Here is a 19802-nt window from a genome sequence, read left to right as displayed (position 1 = left end):
ACAGCAGTTCACTGAACCGTGGAAATGCTTCAGCAGTTGCTGTGGTGGTTTTAAGTGGATTTTAAAGGAGTAGGTGGTGTGGTCATGGAACCAACAAAAACACTTATTAGCCTATTGGCACTGGGGTCAGTGGTGGTTAATTTTGAAGAGGTCTTTTGGTAGCTAGAACATACATTTGTCGTTTTCATGCTTATTTTTTTGTGGCAAATAACGGTAGAAGTATAAAGAACAAAATAACTTTACGTTTAGTCGTTTTACAGGGTTGTTGAACACGTGGCAGTCTATAAATTCTTATAAAGGATATAAGTCCTATATTGAATGAACCGGCGAGTACTTGATATAAATAAATACCAGACTGAAGTTAATTATGTTAAAGAGGAACGGGTTCGTAGAGACGCGTTTCTAGCCGGATGAGTTAAGCCGCGGTACGAGGTCAGACGCAAGAAGCACAACAGAAACAGAAAACCAACCAGATGAAAGCTGCTCTTCTTCTCACAGGTGGTTTAGATACATGTGTGCGAATTCAGCATTTCTACAGAGACACGTCAGGTGTATAGGTCAGTGTTGGAACATCTCAGACATGGTCTGAGGATTTAAGCTCGCAAATCGTACGGGAGTTTTCTTGCTAGCTTTAGCATATCTCATGTCAGCTGCTGCTTTGATGTGTTACAACTTGGTATTTTCACTCTTAAAACGTTGGTATATTCCAAGTGTGGCTAGTTATAGGTGTGTCCTTCTGCAGTCCAAATGCTAAAATACGAATCTTTAAAACCATGAAGGAGTTTTTGAAGAAGACCCACAGCCTCTTTCTGAAGATCGCTCTGTTTCCTAGCACGTTAGGCAGGACAGGTCCGCGGCCAGCTGCTTCGGAGGTGTTAACCTGTCACCTGCAGCAGCGCAGACTTCCTCCGTGGACTTCATACTGTGTCCGCTACAGCTCCGTCCACAATGACCAGTTTGGAATGTCAAACTTTAATTGGAGAGTTCAGGGATCCAACTACCACATTCTGAGAACGGGATGTTTCCCCTTTATTAAATATCACTGCACTAAAGCGCCTCCTCAGAATCTGGATTTTGAAGACAGATTTTTCACCATGTTAAAAGTTATTAATCTGGGTCAGTATTTCTTCCACGTTGCTGTCATTGTTACATACTTGTATTTTATTTCCAATACAACAGAGTCCATATATTCAGTGTCCCTTTAAACTGCAGGTATCCCTTGTTTGGCCTATGGCATTGGCTGCTGGATGGTGGTGGGAGCATCAGAAACAGTACAGACGAGTGTCGGACCTGTTACAGTCTATTTTGCCTACAAAGAGGAGGAAGGTGCACAGTACTGAAGTGAAGAGGAAACAAAGTAACTTGAATGTGTTTTCAGGAGGATATTATCTACCAAGCTGCTGTATTTTTGAAACCATTAAAGAGGAGCCTTTGTGTTTTTTTTTCTTTGCTTTTGGTCCTATATGCTATTTTAATTATTGACGCTCCTGTTATACAGAGTTTAATAGTGAGGTCATCTTACATTCAAGCAATCCCTGTGAATGAATGCTTTGAAGTCAGACTGCTCTGAACACTAAGTTGCATTTTTGCTACTGTTGGCTTAGTTTGATCTCAGGCACATACCTGTGAGTGTGAGCAAAGAAGCCCTACCCACTGATCAGATCTGAGCAGCCAATCAGAAGGGGAACCAGAGAGAAAACTGCTTATTTCAGATAGTAAAAAAAGTGTCCCAAGGCAGAGCATAAGAAAAATATGGATTTTTTAAAATCAATTTTTCAAAATCCTGTCCTGTCAGGGAGCTTTGCAATCAGATTGTGATATGGATTATTTTTAAGCATGAGTCAAGCAAGAATAAAAACATGGAGCTGGAAGTGAACATAACAGGTCCCCTTTACCGTCATGTCAGTAGTGCTCTAGCTGAGTGGCACATCATATTGACTGGACGAGCAACCAACTTTGACATGGGGTCATTCTGCTCAAGTTTGCTTTTTTTTTTCAAGGAAAAAAAGCTATGCACAATTATAACCAGACAAACATTGTAAACTAACAGAGAAATGTAGCTGCACTTATAAATGTGCAAAAATATCTGTCAAAGATTGCAGAAGCAAAACAGGAGACAATCAGTTACAGAAGTGGATCAGCAATCTCACCACGGTCTAGAACATTGACTGTGGGCACACAAGATCTTCAACATTTTCCCATTTGTTTTGTCATTTCCAAGTAGACTCGTGCTTTAAAACTATCTGGTTTGGGTACTTCCCAAAGTCTGACCTGCATAGCCTCACCTGTTCGGTGTCGTCCTCAGTCGTGCTGGGTACCACAAATGCTGCAGAAAGACTAAACTGCCATGAACGAATGATTATACTGAGTTTGCACTGCTATAACTTATCAGTGAGAGACAGGTGTTTACCAAATTGTATGACCTAGTTCAACTTATGGTTGAAGAGTAAGTGTATCACTAGAATTCAACTTAAGGGACACTGAGTTTCCAGGGTAGGCCTGGACCCCTGAGATGCGCTTCTTGGACTGCATAGATTCAGTTGTGTTTAAGTACTATTAAATATTTAAAGTTGAAGTTCAGTTCTTGTACTATATTATTCTTTAGCAGAAAGCTTAAGAATACCTCAAGAATAGACTGAAGTATGGAGCGATGGAGGTTTTTCATCTTGGTTTTATTGCAAAAGGAGAGGAGACATTATGAAATCAAATTATTGAGAATGGCAGAAAGGAGATGATATAATGTTTGGTTTTTATGGCACTTGTACTTACACGCGTTGGAAACGAGAAGCTTCTCAATGTCGCCTGTTGAAAAAACATAGCTTAAGTTTGTCAGATGTTTCCTTCAAGACTTGATGTAAGTGATATGAAGTGACATAATTTATTTGATGTCTTTTGCTTAATTTTGTGTGACAGGTACAGGAATCTAAATGGCCACAGCTCATTTATTTAAAGTTAAATTAGTGATCACCCTCCACTCAACAGATAGTCAATAGTGTTAGAGAAAAACCAGTGATACAACAGGTCTGAGAAAATAGGTTTTAATTACCAAAGTGTGGCCTTTGTAGAGAGACATCTACATCCCTTCCTTCGGGCCTTCTCTGGCCTTTGATTTCTGGTAATGTGCTTTGCTGACAGGGCACACTTACCCCAGCTGCAGAGTTCCCCTCCCTCTGAGAGGCAGGTTGACAAACTGCCATATTGATTTCTCCTCTCAGCATCTCCTACTAATAGCGTTTATCAGCGACCTCAATTTTCAGGCCTTGGCCTCTTCAATTTTTAGCAACAATGAAACTCTAGGAATAATTTCTTGTCGTACACGGGAATCAATGCACCTTGTGACCTTCGCTGGAGTTGAAGGCTACGATTACTTGCCTGCGTGTTGTTACAAATGTTCTGCATCCTCATGATCATCTTATGTGAGAAGATTTAACTAGACATTTACATGCCGCCTGACCACATTTTTACTTTAACACCCACGTCACAAAAAAAAGTAATAAATGATCATTTCTCTTGCTGAATCTGTCTTGAAATGTACAGTAATTTAGACGGTGCCTCGGCAACACTTTAAAAATACGACTAGCTTAAAGGCTTTTATTGTAAGCAATGCAGCATTTGCTTTGTTGAAAACCTCATGCAGAATTCATGTGCAAAATCCTCTTAAACAGCGTGATGACCCCTCGCTATCTCTTTAATCATACTAATTGCCTTGAACAAGGAACATTTAGACACACTTATGGAAATCTGATCCTTCGTATCAGGCTGCACTTAAATCCCCCTCCTTTCATTGCCAACCTTTCATCAGGACTGAAAGTGTGCATGGGGAATGCTCAGGCAACCATGTCTTAATTACTCATTGACCCTTTGACCCACGAGCTGCATTGATACTGCCGTATAGCCAGACACAATTGCACGGGGTTGGAAGTGACTGCAGCTTTGTGCGCTGCTAATACGGGCCGATGTGCGTCAGTGAAATGTAAACTGCGGAGCATCTGAGTACGATGTATTTGTTTTCAGGACTTCACCTTTGAGTCACTCTAAACTGCGGGGGAGCGACCCCTTCCAGCTCGGGCTAAGGATTAGCATTACATATCAAACTTTAGTCACCACCACAGTGGGTGCAGGATGCCGGGACTGCAGATGGACTTGTGCAAATTAACAAAATGCGCCTGCCTTTGGTACGAAAGTGATGCCTTTTAATAGCCGTAATCGTGCAGTCTTGTATTGAAGTGTCAAATTACCCTACATGCATTTAATGTGGTAATGAACAAAGAATTAATGCCTGTTCGGCAAGTTTAATTGCACGCTGGAGCTGGTAATAAGTTTTGCCAAGGTGAAATCTTTAAATACTTATACTATTTAGAATTTAGGTAAGTAAGGCAAAACAAGTGCTGAAATTGAGTGCGGTCTTTCTGTAAGTTGTTAATGTTCAGCAGTGAAATTGCTAATCAACTTGCAGAGACTTGTAATTATCTTCTAATTAGCTAATAAGTTCACAGTTTCTTCAGAGGAAAAAGGAAAAAAAAGAACAAACGATCTCTGAAATAGTTGACGCAGCCGCTCCGTAAATCAGTTATTTAGCAGGAGAGTCACACCAGCTTTTCCTCTGTCATATAGATATATGGCTTGGCAGAAACAATTATTGTGTGAACAACCCCTGCAGCTAATACTGGCGAGGTTATCATTATTAAGCCTCCGGATCGGCCACCAGCACCGTCTCCATGCTTGCTCCATGAACAGCGGGGTACCTGAGCCATCACTCAGATCACTTTAAGGATCATGCTGGAATTACATGTTTATGCAGCAGAGTCAAGACAACATTGTCACAGTGTTTACTGTCAAACGGCACTTTCTGAATTATAATGTGACGTGAGAATCATTGCGTTTCATCTGGAGACATCTGATGTTGTAAACATGCGCACGCTTTGATCAACTTTGAAAAAGAAAGGCTACGGAAAAGTTTGCTTTATTTTTTACCTGCACTTTGTAATTGCTGACCTCCTGTCACTGACATTCAAAACACAACCTTTCCTTTTTCTTTCGGTGAGCAGATAGCCATTAAAAATCTATTATGGTGTTTCTCTTACCCAGGGGATGACAAGGGGCACCATAATTCTTTTTTTTTCTTCACTTCCCCCACTTGTGTATCTGTGCATGTGTTTGTGTGCCTGTGTGTAGGGGGAGGAAGTGAAGCCACTGAAAGAGTATGCCTGCTGTGCCAGTGTTGCCAAAGCTACTGTCAGTGGGTGGCTGAAACGTCAGTCATCTATTCTTTCTTTTTCTGCTTCCAGCTGACATTAAGACTAAGCTGCAACTTATAAATAAATAAGACAATTTCATCAAGATCAATTGCACTTCACATTTTAAACACAATAAAAAAAGAAAAAACGGCGATGCTTTGTCTTCATAGAGTGAATCTGAATTTCTAGTTATAGTTGAATACATCATTGTCTTTGCGTGCACTGTGTTTAGCTGATGCCCTTAAGCTCGTGCACTTATCTTCGTGCCCAAACCTCTTGTTTCTTCCAGTTCAAGTTGATTATTATTTTGCGTTTTCTTTCTTGTCGATGACAGCGGTATGACATTCACTTCATTCATACTTAATGCTTACTCTGTTGACATTAAGAGAGAAATGGTTTTTAATAGTTTTTTCCGCGACTTATCCGGAGAGTGAAATGAACTATCCATTTTTAGGAGTATTATATATTATGCAGTATTTAAAGTTTCAGCTCATTAAAAAACAGACGCCCTCCACACCCCCCCCAGGCTGTCTTTTACCCCCCACCAGCATGCAGTCAGGCTCCTCTAGCCACAGGCTCTGCTTGATCTGTTTTTCCTAAGTCAAAATTGAAATACTCAGAAATATTTATTTATTTGTTTATGCGTTTTTATCTCGCTAAGGAATAGCGTAATGTCTTTGTAGCTTAAACAAGCAGCATCAGTGGATTGGAAAAAGGAAACGATGAATGAATGGTTTTTGTTTGATTGATATAATCTGCTACATCGCATATGTGCTTTTATCATTTACTCCCAGACAAAATCATATACTGTGTAAAGACATACCGCGTGCACCTTTATCTTACAGCAGAACAGGTGTCCGTGTGTTGTATGATCACCCTGCTTCTTACTTGCACAATAAGCAGCAACCTGCACAGCAACTCGGTGCTAGATTGGGGGGATTTACATTAAATACACTGATACAGATGCTGCATACAAACACAGAAATGGAATAAATCAATTTTGCTCCCAGAAATGTTTCACATACTTTTCGAGGCAGCGTGATCTCCAATCTTTCTGCAAATGAGCTGCAGTGCCTTGTAATGGTTTCTGCTCCTCGTGGGAGGCCGCCGTCTCAGAAAAAATGCTGATTGAGGGAGAAATGTAATACAGGTGTAAAGCAGACTTGATAGGGGTCTTACATGAGGGTTATGCATTTTAACAGTGATATACATACTGTTACATATTTATCAAAGAATATGGATTTTGCTGGGTTGACTCTTTCTGGCCTGTAGAGATTTGAAGGTTTCTGCTGGAGTGTTGTTAATTCCTGTTGGAGAGGGTGGCTATTATGTTGAATTAATAGGAATTAAGGGTTTAAATTGGTTAAGTAAGCACTTCATTAATCGTGAGTGGATTGCTGAGTGTGAGAGGTTTATAGGTGGTGTAGACTGCTAGCGCATAGATGAGAGAAAATGAGGCCGTTCTGTCTTTAAAAAGCAGGTTCGTGCTCAATAGATGTAGATAAGGAAAGCACAATAAACAGCATAATGTAGAACTGAAATGATTAGTACTGTTTTTAGTTGTGTTGATTATAGAACAATAGCTTCAGGTATTTTTTTTAACAAAAAAAAAGTATAAATAAGCACAGAGACTCTCAGGTTGCAGCTTCTGCTTCGTACCTGAGAGTTTTTGTGCACTTAAACTGTCTTAGATCAAGACTTTATTGAATTTAGGGATTTATTTTATTCAAAGTCTCCCTTTCAGTGTGTGTAACTGTTTGATAATGTAATCTTTGGCCTTTACTTTGGGCGTGATGTGAGCTGCTGTAATCAATGCATGGGTCAGTTGGAGCAGCCCGCCTTACTAGACGTGCCTCCCGCAGCAGAGGTGGACTAATTGTTGAGGTGTGTTTTTATCTGAGCTTGCTAATAATGATGAGGGTGCAGGAGAAGTAGTCTGTCCCCCAAGGCTGAAGAATAGCTTGACTTAGCCAACCTTCTGTACTTATTGTCCAACAAAGGGGGAATTCACTTAATGCAGTGCTTCAGAAAAGTGGATAATTGTGGCCACGATCAATAAAGTAACAGAGCAGAAAATGAACGTTTGGGTGCAGTGTAGATGTGTGGATGTTTGAAGGAATCCAAAAGAAACTAGATTCTTGCTTTTGTGTTTGTTTCGGAGAAGTCATCGAACACGGAGGCAATTTTTGGTATACAAGCAGGTATTTTACTTTGCGTATGAAAGGCTGTGACCATCAGCGGGTGTGTGTTTGCATGCGTTTGTGTGTGTGATAGAGGGGGTAGGCTTGGTTGGATGAGCCACATTGTTCCTGTGCGGCCCACTGACATCGCTGGAGGGCAGAGAGGGATGGAACCTGAGAGGGGTGACAGTGATAAATAGCCCTTTTAATAACAGCTGCCCCACTTGGCCAGCTAGTCCCAGTCAGTGTCCTCTGTGTATTTATGCCTATGTTTATTTATGCATCCATAGCATGCAGGAAATCACCACCGCAGGGGTACAATTATTCTTTTTTTGTGTGGTGGGGGGGATTGCATTGGTTTTTACTTTGGGAGGAGGTAAGCAAGCTGATCTTAAACCAGGCATATATTCATTTAAACCTGAGTTGGGTCTGTAGCTGTGTCTGTGCTGGAATATAACTACACGTGCATCACAGAGAGGTCTCGCTTTGATACACAAGCACAAACAAAAGTTGCCAAGATTTCGTTATTGGAAATGTCAGCTCGCATATAGTTAGCAATGACATTGAATGCCACAGAGAAGAAGATAAAACTGCACATTAGCAAATACTGAAAAGATTTTTGCAGTTTCTGAGGACAGATTCAATACTCTAAACGGCACATTTTCCTCAAGAAAACTAGCTTAACAATGGCTCCGCTGATGCTTCACGAACCCTTCAATCTGCATGGCTTTTAATTTTTTGGTTCATTGTTGCTTTATGACTGAAGTCAAAAACCTTTTGTCTGCTGAAATATGACCTCAGGCCCAGGTCTGTGAGCAGGGAGAGGGGAGGCTGTAGATCAGAGGTGTCAAAGCTTCTTCCCGCAGGGTGATGCCGGCTCTGTTCTCACTCAAACCAGTTCCCTCCCTTTAATTGGTTCAATTAGTTAAGTATCTGTATACATTATCGCGTATGCATTTTTCATGACTCCTCTTAACGCTCTGTTTAAACAGAACAACTTCCGGCTATGATTTGCCATTTGGATGAATGTCAAGGAGACTAAATGATTGCGCTAATTGAGTAATTAAAAGCAGATGTTGGAGCAAGAGCCAACAACATACACTTTAAACACTTTGCCCTCCAGAAAACCTACAGTGTTTTTGACACCCCAGTTATGTATGGTTATCCCAGAGGTGCCTCTGTAATAGTTACAGTTTCACCCTTGTGATTATTCAGTTGAAGTCTTTGCTATTGAACCAAAATAGTGTTTTTATGCTATTTTGACCATGGGAAATGGCCTGGAAAAGAAAAGCCCATCACGCTGCCTAATGGCCAGACTCAGTGATGCACAGATTCAACGTGAGCTCTAGACAGCCAAAGCACGATATCTCCGCGCTCACCCAATCAGTCTCACCCCCCCACTGTCCTCTGGTGGGACACTAGTGGCCTGTACAAGACTCTTTTCAGGGAGATGATGTTATGTTGAAGGTAATTAACATTGGAAATGTGCCAGTAATGGGAATCAGTGTGCCATCAAATCACAAAGGAGCAGAGTGTATTTCCATGGTTTTGACAGCTGTGGTGATTGGAGCATTGCTGGAAGGCTTTACAGAGTGCAGATCAATAAGTAACAATTTTCCTATTAAAGAAAAATTACTTGCACATTGTACTAAGATAGCTTGTGGCTCTTTCACTTCAGAGCAGTTATGGAGGAAAGGTGTAGTTGAATGAAGGTTTGTGTAATTTTAGCCTTGATGATATTTGCTTGCTTTCTTTCATTCTAGTTTTCAGCACTTGCTCATTCTTTTTGTAAATGTGTTTGAAAAGAAGTCAGACTTAATTCTCACTGTACTCTGGCCCTAATCTGAGAATTACACTGCGTATATTTTTATTTAAAGATGATGTTTTGCCTTGATGTTCTGAAAATCTGCAGCCTTTACAAAACATTTTACAAAATTTTAAGCTAAATGTTATTTGAATTACTTTGTAGACCCATCCTACAATAGTTTTTAACGGGCTTTATTCACCGACAAGAAAAGCAAATTCAAACTGCTGATTTTATCTTTCTTTTATCTTTTTGACCTCTTCTGTGTTTCATATCATTATAAGATGAAAGCCCACGACTGTAGGACTGCTGGTCAGATACAGTTTGAAGGTTTCACTTTGGGCCCTCAGAACTTAGAGACTCAAATTTTCAATAATTACATGAATAATTGAAAAGATACCAAGAAGCTAGCTCATGGTTCAGTCAGACTGCTTATTAAGGTTAAAATCTTTTTTTTTAATGTTGATGTATATGTCATTTTATGGGGAAGTGTTTTTTTAAAGAAACATTACATTTTATTTCTTGTATGACAAGAAATAAATTCATGTGACATTTTTTCTTTAAAGGGCATTAAGGATCATCCCAAACTCCTCCTAGTAAACACTGTATTACATAATGTTTTTTAGCTTAAGCCTTTTTTCTCCAATTGGCTAGCTACGAGTGCCACCTGTAAAGCAATTTGCACACAGTGATAACCCTCTTAAGCCTGCATTAAGATGTTCAAAAGCAGTGGCAAGATTTGATGACAAATTTTGTTTTAATAAATCTCTAGGCCACTACCGTGGCTAATGAACTTAGTAATTACTCATCACTGGTTGGAAGAGTTTAGCCCGGGTGAGATGAAAGCATTGGCTGCTGGGAGCCACAGGAATGGCACAACAGGCAACAATCAACACAGTGTCTGCACAACAATCAATCAAATCTGTCAGGCCCTCAACAGTCAGAGTAATTTTCTGGTGTTTCTCAGAAATGAGTACACCTTGTAAAATGTAGCTAAGATCACTTTCACAAACACCTTGCAGCACAATATGTTTAAACCAATGAGATTTGTGTTGTATGATTTATCACACAGCTCTAAGAAAAATTATTATTTTTAGCTAAGAAAGTGTTTTATGGGCTCCACTCAACCCTGAAGTCACTTCCTCCTACAATGTACTGCTCAGTGTTACAGCTCAGGGGTTTTTATTATTTGCTTTGCTTTGTTTTTCACTTTAATGTCTAGTCAGTCACACATTTGATGTCAGCATAAGGCTACATTACAAGGAGCTAGAGAAAATATAATGAACCTATCTATCTATTTATCTATCTATCTATCTATCTATCTATCTATCTATCTATCTATCTATCTATCTATCTATCTATCTATCTATCTATCATTTAGAGATCAGATTTTACTGAACATCTGTTAAAGTACAGTAATATTTAAATACGAGTCAGAGCAGGGTGGTGAGTAACATTGGACTATTCACAGATGCTTCTTTCTGCAGAGCTCTAAATCATGTTCCTTAATTCCCAGAGCCACATCTCAATCATACTCCTTGCTAATTTGAGAGTCACCCTCATTTCATTTTAAACGATTCATTTTTGGCAAATTTGTAAATGGCCCCGATGTGTTCCACAATTTAGTCAATTACTGTTTCAGCCAGCAGGACTCCAGGGACCAGGAGCATACATCGCCTGGAGGTACCATCTCAATAATTGTTTCAGAAAAGTTGGGAATGGATTGCTAACGCTCTGTTCCACTTATTGAAATGTCAATTGGAGCCAAAACCCTTTTTCTGTTCTCTTTTTCTCATTCTTTCTCAGTACAGTATGACTGCTTTGCCTTTCCTGAGTCCGAATCATTGCTGAGTGATGAACTGAGTTTGATATGTCCTAATATTTAATGCAAAACCAACTGTGTTCTTGGGATGACTCTTCCAACACAGATTGTATCACAAATTGCTTCTCTGAATTAATCCATGGCCTGCACTTTTCCTGTCATGTGTCAAATAAAATGTAGCACATAATTTGAACTATACTGTAAACTGAAATTGTAATTAATTATTAATTAGATGGATAAAATTAAGAGATGATAATAATCCAAATTAGGTCTTAATGGATACTAATTAAGAGGAGAATCCTTCTTTATGGAATCAAACAGCATGACCTCAAGACCCCAATTAATTAAGCTATTATTAGCCTTTTCCTGTCTAGATCTCATTCAACTGAAGGCAAAATAGATTACAGAACCTTGGAAAATGTGTTTTTGGTTTGTTTTACCACGAGGTCCCTAACCCATCCTTCAAGCCAATTAACCTGTGATCAAACGTTGGCGAATGCTTTTTAATCGGAGCCCAAGGAGATCTACACATGATGCAGTGATATACATTAGCATTTAGCTGTTTTTCTTTGTCCCGGCATATGTGCAAGAACCTACGCAGGAAATTGTCTGTGTAGAGTCGTCTGTGCCATTCAGACACAAGAAGGTCAAAAGCGTTTGCTGCCATACTCATTCACTGTTCAGTAAATCTTTACAATAATGCACCACAAACACAAACGAAGTACTAAATTTATTTCTGCAGCACATTTAAAACAACTTCAGATGGCAAATGTGCTTTAGCAATTACACAAAATATACAGCATACATAACGGTCCCTAAATTAAAAAAAAAAAAAATCTAATTACACCTTCTTCTTTTTTTTTAGACTTTAGGTTGTTGTAAATGTGTGATGTAATTTCCATCAACATTTTTGATGTGCCAGTAGTCCAATACTGTCACCTGTTTGGTTGCCCCAATACTGTAACTTCAGCATTTCTGCGGTAACATCATAAAAGGGTTATTACTGTAAATTATAGCTACATGTCTTTCGCCATGTGGACTGAATTAAGTTTATTTTCTTTCTTGAACAATGACAAGATACCAGCTCTGCTGTAATTCCCCGTTTCTTTAACACACACGGCTACAGGTACCAAGACTTTTTTACAGTAAGAAACCATTGTTGCAGATCACAATAGGAACACTTTTAAGCTGACAAATCTAGCTGCCAGTTATACTGTACTATAATTGACTGGAAAAAATCTTATGCTGTCTGTATGTGCCATTATAGGACATTTTTAACGGGTGACTAGGGCACAATGAGTCCTAGGATGTCACTAGGCTTCATTGTAAGCTAAAATACCCTCAGGAGATGGATCCATGGTATGACTCTCTAACCATTGCTGCATATCATTTTCCTGTTATCTTCCCTATTTTTCCCATCTATATCTGTTTCAATGAAGGCAAAACGCCAAACGAAAACATTTAAAAAAGACCTGTGTGTGTGTGTGTCTACCAGCTTTAGTTTCCATTTTTGATTTTGAAGCAAATTAAAGTTGTGTTAGAATTTTTAAAACTCAATAATAAGTTAAAATCATGTAAAATGTTTTCTGTATTTTAACGTGAAGTTAAAAAGTAAGTTTGCTTAGGAAAATGCTTTAAATTGCTGTCTTCAGTTAATTATTCACGTTGTAAGAAGATTTTTTTTAAAACTATAAAATAGCCGCTTAGTAGCATCTCTCAGTCCGGCAACAGTTTAACAAACTTTCCTCCACGGTGTGTATTACAGTGTATTACAGTCATGGTTAATGATGAGTAAATGTGTGTGGTGTGTTCGTCTGTACCGCGGGTCAGCTGCATCTGTCTGTTCTGATTACTGGATGGGTAATTTTGTAGTTCTGTGTGTAAGACCTTCAGCTCTATTCTATAATTAACTTTTGCCTGCGCCCATCAGGTTCCATTCCACACTTGATGTGTCCATAGTGACTGTTACATGCAGCCAGCTTGCCATTCAGTATGTATTAAGCTGTCAGAGTGGGCTGCTCTCCCAAGCCGCCTGTCTTCACTGAACAACCCAGCCTATTAACTCCTATTGACTGTGACACACATGTCCCTCCAAAATGAGCGGTTCCGTATTGATTTTTCCTGAGCGCTGCTCACTTCCCCCTTTCATGCCGCCAAGGGTGAGATCTTTATCCTGACTGATTGTATATGTTCATCGTATCAGAGTACTGTTGTGCAATTGCCATTTCAGGCCCGTGAACCCTCTTCTGCCATCCCCCTACTGTGTATCATGGCTACTTGTGTGCAGCCAGGTCTCAGTGAGACAATTAAAAGGCTTGAATCCCCTGTGTCCTCAGTAACAATGCGGTCAAATGGAGCTGCAGACCTTCCACGCAGCCCATAGTCTCCCCGCAGCTTAATGCAACACACAGCATAAGACATAAGACATGACAGCCAGCTCCTCTCCCCCCGTTAACATGCAGTCGCGAATCGATGGAGCTGAATAGAAGGGTGCCATATCCTCTCATTGATGCTCTTTCTAACTGCTACAGCCAAAATGAACCCTGACAGCATGTATCGATGTCATATCAAGCTCCACCATTGAGAGAAAAATGATTATCTGCTGCTGAAATCAGTTATCGACATACTGTGGAATAGCTTCCCCTGCCCAGAGGATTTATTGATACAGTTTATTGCATATAAATATTTATCTAATATGTGTCTGAAATAGATTTGTCTGGTGTTTGTGCGTGGTCTAGTCCACAGAGGGCTATCAGTGCCTCGCTCGCGCTCCCCGCCACTCAACCATGACTCTGCCTTTCGCTCTTGTTGGATACTGTTTTTACAGACAGCATGAAATTGCTTTGGCTGTTGTGACTCGGTCTTGAAGTTAATAGTAAAACATGTTGTAATTACATTTTATTGCCTCTCACTCTAGAAAATCAAAATGCCTTTACTGCGGCCATCATATTGTAAATGCATGTAGAAGTGCTACATGCCACACCATCAGTGGGAAAGGTGCTCAAACCCTGTAACGGGAGAAAAACTAGAACAAGCCCTTTATTACTACTTTTTACTCAAAGCTCTACTGGCTAATTTTTTTATAGCAAAATACTGGTTATGAATTTCTACAGTCAGTTTAGTTTATTTCTACAGGATATCAAAAAAAGATGTTGCTTTTTTATATATCTATATAAATCTACAACAAATGCAATTAGCTATTCAAATACAGCCCAATCTTATATTAAATACATTTCTCTTTTTAGCCTATACAATAAAGGCTCCAACCATCTTTATCTGATGGAACCTGGCTACTATCACTAAACAATGCAGCATCTGTGGCTTTGCATAGCTACAAACATAAGATTTTGCTGTTACATGGCTTTTAGGTGCCTAGGTTATCTCGATGAGTGCTTAGTCATCCAGGTAAGGTGGATCAGACTTTCCTTCATTATCTTTTTTCGTCAACATCAGGCAATATAACATAATTATACATACTTATATTTACTCCTAATCAGAGATGGGCAGTAACGCGTTACTTGTAACGAGTAACGAGTAAAGTAAGGGATTGCTATTGCAAAAACGGTAATTAGATTACCGTTACTTTCCCGTATGAACGCTGCATTACTGCGTTACTAAAACCGTGATTTTTTTTGCGAGAATGTCTCATGACAATGACGTAAGCAAGTGTGACGTTCCTGACAACAGCTGTGTGCAGATCAACAATGGATCATATATCGATTGTGGGAGAGAGTATGAGCATGCAGCGTTTAAAGCGTGGAAGTACTGACCTTACTTTGAGTTTGATTCCATAAAAAGTGACAAAAACATTAGCGTCCGTTGTGCGTGGGAAGAAAACTTCTTTTTACAGCGAAAAAACCCCTAAACTTCCAAGCAAGCACCGAGTGCGCTATGGCGTAATGGGAAACTCACAGAGAAACTCGCGGATTCTTCCACTGACCGCTGCGGCACACCTGCACCAGGGTAAACCTCCGCCTACCCTACTCCTGCTTTACAGGTGAAAATAGAGCAAAAGGACCGCTGAGTCTTTGACTTTATTATTTTCTGCTGTGTTTTACTTGCATCTATTTGAAAGAGTGAGTGTAAACACACACAAAAAATTTTATTTAATGTGCTGGAATGTGCAGAAAATAGGTTTAAATATTAAACAAATTTCTTCCAGTCAGTGAACGTTGCATATAATTACATTTTTGCTTGATGCATAAAGTTAGAAGATTAAAACTAATAAAACAAGTTTTAAAAAGAGACTTTTCCATTTGATTACATTTTGTGTGATGGATTATGCAGAAAAAGTAGAATTGGGCTGAAAGATCTATCGCTTTATCACCTATTCAGGTTGTAAATCGTGTTTTTTAAAAAGTAACTAAGTAACTAAGTAATTAATTACTTTTGAAAATAAGTAATCAGTAATTAGTTACTGATTACTTTTTTCAAGTAACTTGACCAACACTGCTCCTAATACACCTCTATTCTTCCAGTTATTTTACATTAAGATGCAAACTACCCTATTAAAATATTTTTTTAAACAATCCTAAATGGGTAAGTTGCTGGCTAAATTAAATGGCTGTGACAGGTCTAGTTCTCTTTTTCACTCTTACGCACTGTTTTTCAGGGTACTTGGTCGGCAGGTTCTTCTAGCATCTTGGAAATCTTGCTGCAGTTCTGTGAATTTAGCCTCTTTCCGTCTTCTGTTTCACGTAATCAGATCTGGCAGGGCCCTGTGAGCCGCCAGCGTGCAGCAGAACTCAAGCCTTAGTTCATCTTCTCTCTAGGGTTATGTCTCTAGATGTACGTGTGGGGGAAATAGGTCGGATTCCCCCACACATCTTCATAGTATTGTGTGGGATTCTAATATCTAAAGTGTCCCAAACTTTTAAAGGATTTCAGATAACTATCGTTTTCATGGTTAGCAGTGAGATAATTGTGCCTCTATGTCCTGGAAGACTGACACACCCCTGTTACTCCTCTTAAAGTTTCTTAAATTTTACATTTACTGATCCAAATCACTTTATGTAGAGATATTATGTACTGAACTAACACACCACTTCAAGCAGATGTGTAATTTGTGATATCTGGATATATACTGCGCACACAATCAGCTTGACTTTAGCAGCATAAATGAGCAGCTTAGAAAGCTAGGAGATTTTCTGCCAGATTTCTGTATCTCCTCAGGGTGTTGCAGTAAAGTCCCCCCCAAAATAACTAAAATAGTTTCATTAATATTAGAAAGATGTAACTATATTTACTAACCGTTCCTGTTCTGTAGTGTTTAGACGCCGTTTTCCAGAGTCTGTTCTTACAAATTAGTAAAAATGACGAAGCAGTTCAAACCAAACAAATCTGACATTACAGTGTCCATCTGCTTCATGTCACTTGCAGCAAGTCTTGTATCGATCTTCCTCCTCACACAGCACCTGAACTTGACGTGACCTGCTTCGCTGCTCAAATGTTTGGAGGAGGGAAAATGCATTTGTGGCATTTGACTTTTTCAGTTTTTTTCTCACCCACCGACATGCAGTTGTCTTGCCAAGAGGTCTTTTGCTGATTGTGATATTGCAGGAAATTCACAGATTGCAGTCATGTTGCATGATATTGATTTTTACAGACAAGCATGTGGCACACTGACTTTTTCTCCTGGATGATGCACAACCGCAGCTTCATGAACACGACAGGCGCTCTCAGGTCAAATACATCTGTTTCCCATCCTCCGCTGTGTCTCTATTACAGCCTTTTGACTCTCTGGCTGACTTATTGACCACCTCTCATGCTCGTTACTCAACAGAGGAGTAGTTTGCTGTGATTGATACCAAGACTGCGCTAAGAGTCTCTCTTCGCCCCCACTCTCCAAATCCTATCTGTGGTTTTAAAGCCATGAGTGGTTTTCATTAATGGTCTCTCCTGTTTATGACACCATAATTAGAGTTGAGGAAAGGCACCTAACTACCACGGTTCCACCATACTGAGAAAGTCAATAATGCAAGCCCAACAACTTCTCACACAATTGAGCCCTGTGGAAAATCTATATGCTCTGCTGCTCTATGTCTTTATGGTGCCGTTTTAGAAAGAGGCCACCTGATTTGTTAGAGTTTTGTCCTCCACTTTTAACTAATCCCACAGAATTGATTATTAGCACCGACAGCATCGTTTAGCTTCCAGCAGCAGCCTCCACAGAGTAGATGTAGCGTGGGATGTTTCCTGTGTGTTCAGTATAGGAACTAAGTGCAAGCCTCGTGGCCATTTACCTGCTTTGTAATTTGTTTTGTGCTCCACCTCATGAACATGCAGGGACTCCTGTAAGAGCCCAACCAGGCTGACCGCTATGCATGGGCTGTTTGTGTGGAGCAGGTCATGTGGGATATTATACTAGATTGCCTTCCCAGAAAATAATTCTGCCAGGTGCTCTATTGGGCTTTTTTTCTTCTTCTGCGTATTTGTCAGACAGGATCGTGTAGAGTTACACAGAGAAAGAGAGCTGTTTGAATACACAAATACATTCGCCCATCTCTCTTTTTAATTAAAGTAACAACAAAAAAATAGCACAGGTACTCCCTTTGCTATTATTTGTTGCACTTCAGAAGAGCATGCACTGTTGCCGGATTCATCTTTGATAACGAAATATATATGTTCACTTATTTACAAGCTATTTTCAAAAGAACGCTTTTTTTCTCAGTGTTAGCATAAATGTCATCATATACTGCTACTTAAAAAAATGTTTCTCTGCTTGACACAATGGGGAAATGTTGAACAGAACATGTCTGTGAAGGTTCTCGGTCATCCAGGTCATCGTAGTCAAAGGAGCTTGCAAAGAAAAGCGTCTGGACTTCTTTAAGTTACTTGAAGATATTTCACCTCAATTCGCATGATAAGGTGGGGCCAGGTTTCACAATGAACTCACCCAAAACTCTGGCTGATTGGGACCCACACCCAGTTTCACACCTTGGCTCAGGTGATTAGAGGATCATCAGGGGGTCCTTTTGTCCCTCTGTGGGGGGATACTCCCACTATTTATATCTGGGACTCTCCACCATTTGACCTTAGAACTGAAGAAGCTTCTCGGATGAGAGGTGAAACGTCTTCAAGTAACTTAAAGAAGTCCAGACGCTTTTCTTTGCAAGCTCCTTTGACTACGTTGAACAGAACAGTTTTCCTTTTGAGTAAAGTGTAGTGCGATTTTAGTTTTTTAACAGTCGAGTATTGCAGAGACCTCAAAGGGCTAAAAAAATTTTTTTTAAAGAGTCCACATAAAGTTTAAATTAGAATTAGCTTCTTTTCTTAGAGCCGTTCACCTAGAGTGCCGGTATTTGTAACAGAACTCCTTGTTTCAGCTGAGGCTTTGTAAAACACCATGAATTGTTGATGTCGGAGTGTTCGCTGCAGCCCAGGCTGGAATGTAAATAAGAAGCTGGTGGCTGGGGCAGCGTTTCAAGGGTCAGGCTCACTTCAGTTTCACATGGATGCACTGTTTGCACATCTCCTGTACACCTTAGAGAGAAGGCTAAGGTTTTAAATTCTGACCAAAAGAAGAAGAAAGACACAGTGCAGCCAGTTTTAAGTTCTCAATACTACAGTGAGTGTGGTGACAAGTAGCGTGTAAAATTGACCATCAAAGGTTAACATGGCATCAAACTAAGATCTGTTAGTTAGCACCAAACAAAAATTCAGCTCAGTTTCATTCATTTTTGTTTATATAGCACCAGTCCACAATGATCATGTCATCTCAAGGCAGTAACTCTAAAAAAAATAATAATTTAAAGTCTTTAATTTAAACTTTACCACAAACTAAACTCACCGTCACTGACAAATTCAGCTGTTGTCAAGAAACAGCAATCTCAACACTGATTAATAACCACTTTCCTAAACAGTGCTTAACTAATTTATTAGCCCACCTGTCATAAAAACATGAAAATACAAATATTTTAGAGATCTTTGACTTTAGAAATGATTTAAGTCTATTTAAAACAAAGAAATTGTATTTTTATTTCCAGGCAAATAGCAGCAGAATTCATGTTAACAGTTAATCGCACATAACATTCAACCACTAAAACTATTTTTTCCAGTCAGGAAAAGTAAATGGCTAAAAACATTGAGCTTTACTATTTTACTATTATTTTATTTTACTATTTTTCCTGCAATTTTGTAGAACAGTACATTTGAAAATTAACAGATAACTGAAATAATCATATTTTAGCATTGAAAATATCATGTTGATTAAAGAGCTTTCACATACTGGTGGATTAAAAATGACAGAAATATAAAACATTTTTTGGTAATTATAATGTAATTATTGGTACCCTAACCCAATGTCAACATCTGGACACAATGCATGTGAACTCCGAACAATGTTTCTATTGCAATTCTTCTAATAGTTGTTAAATTATTATATTGTGTAAATTTTCAGTTTTAAGTAAATTTTGTAGTTCACACGTAGCAGTGTGAACACTGCCGTATGAAAGCAGTGTTAATGAGGCCGGGAAAACATGTTGAGATGACAGCAGTTTAATGACTTCCATGACAATATACAGGCACTGGTGTAATCACAACTAAATGTCAGACAACATAAGGCCTGGTGCATAATGGCTTCAAATTGATATCTCTCTCTTGCTTTAATTATGAAATGCAAATTTTGCTTAAAAGGTATTGATTGTAGTTTAAAGGAAGAGCAAGCCGTCAGCCTGAAAAGTGAAGAGAGGACCCTGGAGTCACAGCAGACTGAACATGTGCATGGGGAGGGGTTTGCTTTGTGAAATAAAAGCCAGGGA

The 19802-nt window shown here is 39.3% G+C and overlaps 1 protein-coding gene across 3 annotated transcripts; it reads left to right on the top strand.

Annotated features, from left to right (window-relative positions):
- Positions 1–406: 406 nt before the first annotated feature.
- Positions 407–2038, top strand: cunh15orf61 (chromosome unknown C15orf61 homolog). Of its 3 annotated transcripts, none has more exons than XM_005941730.3 (3): positions 407–498; positions 841–1116; positions 1213–2038. In XM_005941730.3, exons 1-3 carry the CDS (start codon positions 474–476, stop codon positions 1338–1340), a joined length of 429 nt encoding a protein of 142 aa, XP_005941792.1. In that variant the 5' UTR covers positions 407–473; the 3' UTR covers positions 1341–2038. The 3 variants fall into 3 exon arrangements, with proteins under 3 accessions (XP_005941792.1, XP_005941791.1, XP_005941790.1); XM_005941729.3 differs by having other exon boundaries at positions 407–557; XM_005941728.3 differs by having other exon boundaries at positions 433–1116.
- Positions 2039–19802: the final 17764 nt, after the last annotated feature.

The sequence above is a fragment of the Haplochromis burtoni genome, unplaced genomic scaffold (assembly GCF_018398535.1).
Source record: "Haplochromis burtoni strain Fernald_Lab_line unplaced genomic scaffold, NCSU_Asbu1 Contig_324, whole genome shotgun sequence".
Lineage (NCBI taxonomy): Eukaryota > Metazoa > Chordata > Actinopteri > Cichliformes > Cichlidae > Haplochromis > Haplochromis burtoni.
This window is presented reverse-complemented; position numbering and strand designations above follow the sequence as displayed.

Bases quoted from the DNA above. Each gene is read 5' to 3' on its own strand.
- cunh15orf61 (XM_005941728.3), top strand. From the start codon at position 774: ATGAAGGAGTTTTTGAAGAAGACCCACAGCCTCTTTCTGAAGATCGCT. The intron at 1,117-1,212 runs GTCAGTATTTCT...TTTAAACTGCAG, and splicing joins GTTAAAAGTTATTAATCTGG to GTATCCCTTGTTTGGCCTAT.